Raw genomic sequence first — 9,700 nt, 5'->3', positions numbered from 1 at the left:
GTGTGCGAAATATCACCTCCTTCCCTTCCTATAGGCAGTGCTATTTTTCTAGAAAAAGAGGTGCTGGAACTCACCATTAATGCCTCATGTGTTCTCTTAGAATGGCAAAGGTGCCCAACTGGCCAAAACGAAAAAGTTCAACAACATTTGTGTCCAGATTTTCACTTTTTGAAATATGGCAACCCTACTTACTGCTGAGTTTTTATGTTTTTGTGTTTTGTTTTGATTTAAATTTCTTCTATTTTTGGTCTGGCTCTGGTCCTTTTCTCTCCCCCACCCCACCCCCAATTTTTTTATTAAGGTTTCCACAATACGGTAAAATAATACCTTGAAGGAATAGAATCAAAAAGACAAAAAGGAAAGGAAAGAGAAAAGAACACAAAAAGATCAAGCGTTAAAGGAAGAAAAGAGGAAGCAGAGAGAAAAAGAATATTAAGAATAACAACAGTAATCATAATAAAACACAAAATTATATCTAGCCCTCTATCATAATTGTATTTTAATCGTCAATCCACATACAAAGCCGTGAGCCTTCCCAGCTCTCACCTGAACTCTTTCCCCTCCCTCAGCCTCACATCCTTAGGAAAATTCTCTCTGACCTGTCTCCCATCCACCCACCCATCACCTCTCTGTATGTCCTTTTCTGATTAATACCACTAGCTCATTGGGGCAAAGCCTTGAACCTGTTTTAGCACTATGCCACTGTAAACACTGTACTTTCCCCGCCGCCAGCACACACATTGAGTTGCTCAACAGAAACACTGGTCTGTAAGAGGGGAAGTTCAGCATGTGCATTTCTAAGAAGGCTGCTTGCTGTACGCATTCCCCCGAGTCATCAGAAGCTCCAGGAAACATTTAAGTCAGAATTCTCCAAGCAGACGCAAGACACCCGTGAAAGCCAAGTAAGTGGGAAGCGGCGTAACTGAGCCCCATTAGGGGCACCCACCTCTTCAGGAATAACAAAGGAAGAAGACTGAAACAAAGCCCTGTTTTCATTCTGGTAAGCTTATTTTCTTTGTGCCCTGACATGGCGGTGCTGTCCAAGGCCTTGCAAGACCTCAGAAGTTCCATCGGGGCCCTGAGGTGTGGGTGCTGAGCACCCACAACAAAAAATTTGTGGGTGCTCAGGCACCCAGAGCCCTCTATAGTTTGGCACCTTTTAATCATGGGCATTTTTACATTTCAGATGTAGCCAGTGCTGGAGACATACCTGAAGATTTCAATGTGTGTGCCGTACACAGAGGTTTCCTCCTAGGTTTCTTGTAGCTAGTGTGCTGGGGAAAATGAAGTGGAATTGCCTAGTTCCACTCATGATTATCTTAGTTATTAAGCTAATAGGCACTTCACTGTTCCTTCTCTATGGTGAGTATCATGCTGAATGTGAACTTTCAGTAGAGTCTGTTTTGGCTGACTGCCATTTGCAAAGAGTTAGTTTGCTCTTTTTATTATTGCAAACCTTCGTTTAGGATTTTTAAAATAAAATCAAGCAGTTATTCAAGACAAAGAGCATAAACAGCTTGCAATTTGAAAGCAACATTGCAAATCAAAATTGGACTCGCAGGATAGTGCCGTTTACCTATAACATATAGTGTTGTGCTCTCCAGATGTTGTTGGACTACAACTCCCGCGATCTCTGTCCATTGGTCATGGTGGCTAAGGCTGATGGGAATTGTAGTCCAGCAACATTTGGAGAGCACCACATCAGCTACCCCCTAGCCATGGGTGGGGAATCATTATTGGCCAGCAGGTCCAGATAATTGTCTTCCCATCCCCTGTCAGGGGATGACATCAGGTGATGCTGCACTTTGAAGTACTGATTATTGGGACTTCAAAGCACAGCACAGCAGTTTGAAAGCCCCTTTAGGGCCTAAGCTATAACATTATCCAGAATTAAGGAGGGCTTGACCTTTTAGTCCCGCCAACATATTATTTTTTTTTCTGGTGAAATCCTTCCTCCTCAAACTGACATGGGGAAAAATATTCAAGTATGCCTGGACTTTGAGATTTGTTCTCTTATCTGTAATCTGTATTAGATGCCCAGGAAACTAATGTGAGACATAGCCAGTGCTATTTTTCTAGAAAAGGGGGTACTGGAACTCACTGTTAATACCTCCCTTGTTCTCTTAGAATGACAATGGCACCCACCTGAGAGGTGCCAGAACTGAGTTCCAGTGAGTTCTGGCTGAAAAAAGCCCTGGACACAGCAATGAGATTTTTTAATTACTGAAATTAAAAAGTAAAATGGGGGGGGGGCATTCTGACCAACTGTTGATCCTGTAATATGCTGCTGCTTGGGGAATTATCTCCGCTGGCTAGTAAAGAAAGCTTGCCCTAGCCCTGATGGGTTGTACCAAATTGTTTTGTCCTGTGATTGCCTCTGATCAAACAGCTTTTTGAAAAAGATAAAGAAATGTACCAAAAGAGTTTGAAAAATGGTAAAAGGGGTGAGTGTGACTGCACCAGGAATGAAAATAAGCTCTTCTTAACTGTCTTTTGAAATTAAAGCAAACTGTCATCAGATTGCATTAATAAATGATTACAGGATTTTCTAGGTGAAAAGAACCCACCATCTCTGAACTTCTCCTCTGCTTGAACTTCTTTTGACTCTCCACAGAGCGTCACTCATTGTCAGGCAGAGCCGGTCCTATCATTAGACAGAGTGAGGCAACTTCTTTTGGAAGCGGGCACTGGGGGTGAGGAGCAGTGCCCAAGTGTTAAGAGGATGGTTCTGTGGGTTCCACATGGTCTGCCCTGGGTACCCTAACTTAGGCTTCAGTTGTGTGATGGAGGCCATTGTCCCATTGCTAGCCCTGAACTAAGACTGCATAGAACACCATACACTTAAAGCACACTACTACCCTGAAAGAACCACTGGAAGTGTAGTTTGTTACGGTAGCTCTGTGAGAGGTAAACTACATTTCCCATGATTCTTGGGAGTGCAGAAGCCATGTGTTTTAAATATATGTTGAGTACACTGCCTAAGATTCAACTACCAGTTCAGTCGGCTTCTGTATGTGAAACTGGGGGTGGAGGCAGGCCCAGCTCTAGGGGTAGTCTCGGTGGCGTGGGGCGCCAGGGCCCTGGGCCAGCAGGAGGGCGCTGCGCGGCAAAGCCGCACGGAAGCCGTGCTACGCGCTGCACCCGCCCACTAGGGCGGGGGCGCCGGAGCGATCTCCGCGCCACGGCCCCAGGTCGCCCGACCGGCTTGAGACGGCCCTGGGTGGGGGTGGCCAGTGCTTTTTTTCTGTGGAGATGCTTTTTTTCTGTGGGGTACGCATACCCCTAAACATTATGTGAATCTTTGTACAGTGGTACCTCGGTTTAAGTACACAATTGGTTCCGGAAGTCTGTACTTAACCTGAAGTGAACTTTCCTATTGAAAGTAATGGAATGTGAATTAATCCGTTCCAGACGGTCTGCGGAGTACTTAAACTGAAGCGAACTTAGCCTGAAGTGAACTTTCCCATTGAAAGTAATGGAAAGTGGATTAATCCGTTCCAGGCGGTACTTAACTGAAGCGTACTTAACCCGAGGTATGACTGTAATTGGTTCTGGAAGTCCGTACTTAACCTGAAGCATACTTAACCTGAAACAAACTTTCCCATTGAAAGTAATGGAAAGTGGATTAATCCGTTCCAGACAGGTCCGTGGAGTACTTAAACTGAAAGTACTCAAACCGAAGCGTACTTAAACCGAGGTATGACTGTACTTTTCTCCATTTACTGTATTTATTTTTCCCGATTTAAACTATAAAATGGTGGTTTTCTTGAGTCAAAATGAGATTACCCCGAAACATTTTTTTAGGGGGGAAAAGCACTGGGGGTGGCCATCTTGACCAGGGCAGTCTCGAGCAGGTCGCGCGCCCTGGCGCTGAGGGGCGGAGATCGCTCCGGCGCCCCCGCCCTTGCAGGGCGCAGTATGGTTTCCGCACGGGTTTGCCGCGCGGCGCCCTGCCTACCGGGGGTCTACCTAGAGCCAGCCCTGATCTTGACCTTTGCCTCAGGCAGCAAGATTTCTTGAGCCTTCCCTGTTCTCATTTGCGTGGAAACACAGTCTCTGAGGAGTGGGAGGGCAGCACGGCGATTTTATCAACAGCACAGAGCTATTACTTAACTTTGGCCCACATTGCACAACAAACCCATGGCTGCGAAAGTCCTACTTCCTGAAAAACGGAAGTCTTCATGACTTCATTCAGGGCCATCTTAAGCATATCCGGCGCCGTGGTGCAAATCTCTCCCCCCCCCCCCGTTTCCCAGAGTTGTCGACCTTTGGGCTGGTGGGGTGGCATGACGTGGGGCAATAAGCAGAGGCGTAGTAAGACAGTAAAGGACACCCCACCCTAGTGGACTCCAGGGAAGCCTCAGCTTACCAGGCCCCACATAGCTGCTCAGAAAAGGAGGGATGTTTTCTTTCTTCCTGCCTCTCAGCATCCTGTCCAGGTCTTCCACACTTGTATCGTCCCTTGTATCGTCCCTTTAAACCAGGGGTCAGCACACTTTTCAGCAGGGTTTTTTTGGCCAAGGTGGAAAGAATTCACTGAAAGCAGAAAATCTGAAATGTACCGCTCTGAAACATCCTTGGGTGGATCTACACACCGGGGGGGGGGGGGGCTGCTATAAATAAGTCATAAATTAAATCATTATAAAAGGGGGAGAAACACTATGTAAAATCCCATAGAAAAGTTTTGTACTCTACAGTGCCATCTGGTGTTGCATGTTTATAATGCATTTAAAACGTTTTGTTTTGTTTTTTTCCTAACGTAGTTGAGTCCCTCGTCTTGCTCTGTTAGGGTAATAAATGTGCTGAGCTCACAGGTTCTTATGGGTCTTTTGCATTCAGCTTCACAGATTTTCTTCCAAGAAGTCCCCGTTCTCACCCCATCAGGAGTAAAAGATGGTATGTAATGAAAACAGCTCATGGGGGAAGTGGGAATTTCTGCTCCTTTGTATATATTAAATCCAGTCGCCTCCTGTTTCTCCCAACTTCTACAGGCTGCCCCATAAGATGGGTACTTTATGCGGGCAAATGCTACTTCTTTTCTGCCCAGGAAAAAACATGGGATGAGAGCCAGGAGAACTGCGCTCAATCAAATTCTCATCTTGCCGTTGTCAACAACAAAGCAGAATTGGTGAGAAGACAGGACTGCTTTGCAAAGCAACAAAAAAATAAGCATGGTGTTCTGTGAAATACTGATCCCATTATTGGCCTGCTTTCATAAAGTAGTGCACAGTTGCTAACTTTTCAGGGCTAGACAAGACATGATACCATTTGCACAACTACGGTAGCATGAATGGCATGAATAGTTTAGGCTTGTTTGTTTTAAAAGGCGTTCCCTGTGAAGAAAAGGGTTTGGCTGTTAAACCAGGCTGAGAAGGGGGAATAGGGGTCTCCTAACAACACTCAGCACCTTTAAGAAACTGCAGCTCCCATAATTCTTTGAGTAAAGCCATGACTGTTTAAAGTGGTATCATGGTGCTTTAAACGTGTGGTGTGCATACAGTCCAATATTTTTCCAGTGGGAATAGGGACTTCCTATTCCATAATAATAATTTTACTATTTGAAACCCCGCCCATCTGACTGGGATGCTCCAGCCACTCTGGGCTGCTTCTAAGATATATAAAAACATAATAAAACATTAAACTTTAAAAAACTTAAAAAAAACAACCTTCCTTATACAAGGCTGCCTTCATATGGCTCAGGAGTCAGATAAATCCATACCCACCAACATTTCTCCAATAAAAAGCGGGACATTCTGGGTTCAAATCAGAAACTGTAAATCTGGGACTGTCCCTGGAAAATAGGGACACTTGGAGGGTCTAGGTGTGGATGTGGCTTGTGGAAAACCACACTACGCTGCTTGCCCAAGGACCCCCAAAACCAGAAGTCATCCTTGCTAAAGACAAGAACCATCACCGCCATCGCCCCCCATTACTGCATTGCGTGCCCATATCAGAGCTTTTGCATTTCACTGTGTTTTCTCTTACTTATTCTGCAAATGCCTCCTATCCAGATGTTCCTATTGAACAGAACAAACCATTTGGAGTATTTCATTGGCTTAACGCAGCAAGGTTCCAAGGGACCGTGGAGATGGATCGACAACACAGCGTATGACCCTGACGTGTATGTTTATTATCATTCTGGTAATTTATTGTTTGTCACAAAGTGATGGGGAGGAAAGTCACAAAGTGATGGGGAGGAAAGCCTCTGTTACTCAGCTTTCTTTCCCCATTACAGTGATACCTCGGTTCTCGAACGTAATCCGTTCCAGAAGACCGTTCAAGTACTGAAACGTGTGAAAACTGAAGCGCAAAGGGCTGCCTGCAAATGGAATTGAGAAAGGGGGGGGGGATGCAGTGGAAGCCGTTCGACTTCTGAGGCACATTCGAAAACAGAAGCATTCACTTCTGGGTTTTTGGTGTTCAGGTTCCGAAACGTTCATCAACGGAGACGTTCGATAACCGAGGTACCACTGTTGCAACATGTGGGCCATAACACTCACCCACCTTACGTGGCTGTTACAAGGATTACGATGAAGCACAAGAGACCTTCAGCTTTTTTAAAAAAATGGCAGCGTGGAGGATAGGTCTCATAACGGTGGCTCTGGGGATCCTGTCAATATGTGTATATGCAACAGGGAAACGATCATGCCCATTCTTAGGAGTGCTAATAGTATACAGTGGTACCTCGGGTTACAAATGCTTCAGGTTACAAATGCTTCAGGTTACAAACTCTGCTAAGCCGGAAGTAGTTGCTCCGGGTAATAATAATAATAATAATGATGATGATGATGATGATGATAATAATAATAATAATAATAATGTATTTGTACCCCGCCCATCCGGCTGGGTTTCCCCAGCCACTCTGGGCGGCTTCCAACAAAGATTAAAATAGCTACATTAAAATGTCACAAAAACTTCCCAAAACAGGGCTGCCTTCAGATGTTTTCTAAATGTCAGGTAGTTGTTGATCTGATGGGAGGGCATTCCACAGGGCGGGCGCCACTACCAAGAAGAAGGCCCTCTGCCTGGTTCCCTGTAGTTTTACTTCTCGCAGTGAGGGAACCGGCAAAAGGCCCTCAGCGCTGGACCTGTGTCTGGGCTGAATGATGGGGGTGGAGACGCTCCTTCAGGTATACTGGGCCGAGGCCGTTTAGGGCTTTAAAGGTCAGCACTAACACTTTGAATTGTGCTCAGAAACGTACTGCTTCCGAACCTTGCCCCAGGATGAGAACGGAAATCGCGTACCGGCAGTGGGAGGCCCCAATAGTGAAAGTGCCCCTCAGGTTAAGAATGGTTTCAGGTTAAGAACGGACCTCCGGAACAAATTAAATTCATAACCCGAGGTACCACTGTAATGACCACTGCTGGGTGCATCTACTCCTGAACACATCCTGTCCCTGCAGACGATATCACAGCCAGTGTTCCTCGAGGCTGGCCCAAGACATTTTGGCACGGTTGGCACCTGAGGCAAACCATAAAATGGTGTCTCCCCTCTCAACCAGGGAAGAAGGGGTGCATAGCTGCCAAGTTATCCCTTTTTTAAGGGATTTTCCCTTATGCTGAATAGGCTTCCTCGCGAGAAAAGGGAAAACTTGGCAGCTATGAAGGGGTGAGTGAAGCTCTGCATCAGGAACAAGCAAGAAATAAAAGATCTCTATTGAGATCCGCTGCCCCGTGGGTCCTGCCACCTGAGGCAGTCGCCACCAACTTGCCTCATGAGTGTGCCGGCCCTGCAGGTGGTAACCATTTTTGTTCAGACACAATAGGATACAGGTGCTGGAGGCCACAGTATTAAAGTTACCAGTTTGGGACTTCCAAAATCCTGGCACCTAGGTGGGACCAGGGATAGCAAAAGGCCCCACATTTTTTAAAAACAAACAAACAAACATACTGTATATTTATACCCCAGCCATGTTGATCTGCCATCACCTGCCCTGCCTTCCTTGGCTCAGCAAGTTCTGTGCAGGGTGAGAGTGAAAAGGACCATGCAGACAGGAGCGCTGCAGTCTCACAAGCAGTGGCTGAGGCTAACAACTTGAAGAAGTATAGAATCGTAGAATTGCAGAGATGGAAGGAGCCACGAGGGTCATCTAGTCCAAAACCCTGCAATGAAGGAATCTTTTGCCCAGCTTGGGGCTCGAACCCACGGCCCCGAGATTCAGAGCCTCATGCTCTACCAACTGAACCTGCTAATTTTCACTTCTCTTCCCTTCACAGATTGAATGTCAAAAGTAGAATTTATGACTGCGCTGTGCTTGGATTGCACATGGTCACTTCAGCCCCTTGCTCTGTAGTAAACCGCTGGATTTGTGAGGAGAAGGCCTAGGAGTTCTCCTCTGTATGGGAGATTCTCAGCAATGTGGAATTAAGATTCTTCACTCTGCTAAGGAACTTTGGACCTGATTCGGCTCTTGTTACGCATAACCAGGAACCCTGGAAAGGGAGGCGTGTTCTCTCACACAGGAAGACTTTTATCCAGCCAAATATATGAATGGCCCAATAAACACTGCAAATACCATATTTTTCTGTGTATAACACACTCCCATGTATAAGACGCCCCTTATTTTGAGGGACTCCCAAATTAAGAAAGGGGGGGGAGATCGTCTGTCCCCTCGCCAGCAGAAGCTGCCAATTGCCCACCCAATTGCCGCAGCGACAGCCAATCAACACCAGCCCTTGCCACAGCCACCAATAACACGCCCAATAGCCGCTGACAATCTCCGGCTCGCAGCAGCAGCAGCCAATCCCATGTCCCCCCTATGCACTATCCATGTATAAGATGACCCCCAATTTTTAACATAATTTTTAATGGGGAAAAGCTTGTCTTATACACGGACAGTATACTTCCAGTTGCACTTCTGCATTGACATAAAGGAGCCACAAGTGTGTAAATCTGCTTGTGTCTTTCGATCTTCCTTCCCAGACTGGAAGACCAGTGGTTCCAGAACTATGCGCTGTATGGGTCATGCAAAAGTTACTATTGTGCTGGGGGGGGGGAATCAATTCATTGTCCTGGGATTCATCGGAGGGATACTGGACTAGTGGACGTACACTGGCAGAGCTTCATGCTTTGGCACCAGGGGCGGGGCTGGCACGCGTTCTGGGGGCGGGGTGTCCGCACGGGCTGGGTGCAGCCGCAATGGCGCCCTCGGGATCGCGCTGCCCGGGACGGAGCACCCCCATCGCCCCTCCCTTCCTACGCCCCTGTGGACATAGATCCTACATGCCTTGTTGGTGGCCACATAACTGATCTTGCCGCACTGGGGGGGGGGGCTCAAACAATTCCCCCTGTTGCTTGTTGGTCAGGTGATCTCTCTTGTCTTGCCACATGTGAAAGATACTTTCTTCTACTCAGAAAAGAGGGTTCAGGGAGTTTAGAGAACAAGACTACGGTATATCCCTTTCCTGAGACCAGCCATGCAATAAAACCTCAATATCCACTTCTGCTAACCGCTCAACACAGAACTTCCTTTATTTTGGGACAGAACATTCTCTTCCGCTGTTGGAGGGGGGAGTCCTTTATTTGTCCAAAAACCGCTACTGTTTTGGAAGATTACCAAATAATAGCTTACTGTGTTAGCAAAACACACTAATTATTGTAATGCATCTTATATCCGAAGAGATAAACAATTAGTATATGACTGTTGACACCTGAAGTTTTTAATGTTTGATGTTTTGAAGGCAGCCCTGTATTGGGAAG

General features: G+C 46.4%; 1 protein-coding gene across 1 annotated transcript; it reads left to right on the top strand.

The window, feature by feature from the left end:
* The first annotated feature begins 738 nt into the window (after positions 1-738).
* LOC118097783 (C-type lectin domain family 5 member A) lies at positions 739-8,520 on the top strand. Its single transcript, XM_035141014.3, has 6 exons — positions 739-1,000; positions 1,187-1,362; positions 4,840-4,896; positions 4,992-5,128; positions 6,012-6,121; positions 8,218-8,520. The coding sequence occupies exons 2-6, from the start codon at positions 1,284-1,286 to the stop codon at positions 8,324-8,326; spliced, it is 492 nt and encodes a 163-aa protein (XP_034996905.1). The 5' UTR covers positions 739-1,000; positions 1,187-1,283; the 3' UTR covers positions 8,327-8,520.
* Positions 8,521-9,700: the final 1,180 nt, after the last annotated feature.

This window comes from Zootoca vivipara, chromosome 15, assembly GCF_965207765.1.
Source record: "Zootoca vivipara chromosome 15, rZooViv2.hap1.1, whole genome shotgun sequence".
Lineage (NCBI taxonomy): Eukaryota > Metazoa > Chordata > Lepidosauria > Squamata > Lacertidae > Zootoca > Zootoca vivipara.
The sequence above is the reverse complement of the archived record's forward strand: the minus strand, read 5'-3'. Positions and strand labels throughout refer to the sequence as shown.

Bases quoted from the DNA above. Each gene is read 5' to 3' on its own strand.
- LOC118097783 (XM_035141014.3), top strand. From the start codon at position 1,284: ATGAAGTGGAATTGCCTAGTTCCACTCATGATTATCTTAGTTATTAAG. The intron at 1,363-4,839 runs GTGAGTATCATG...TTTTGCATTCAG, and splicing joins TTCACTGTTCCTTCTCTATG to CTTCACAGATTTTCTTCCAA. The intron at 6,122-8,217 runs GTATGTTTATTA...TTCCCTTCACAG, and splicing joins ACAGCGTATGACCCTGACGT to ATTGAATGTCAAAAGTAGAA.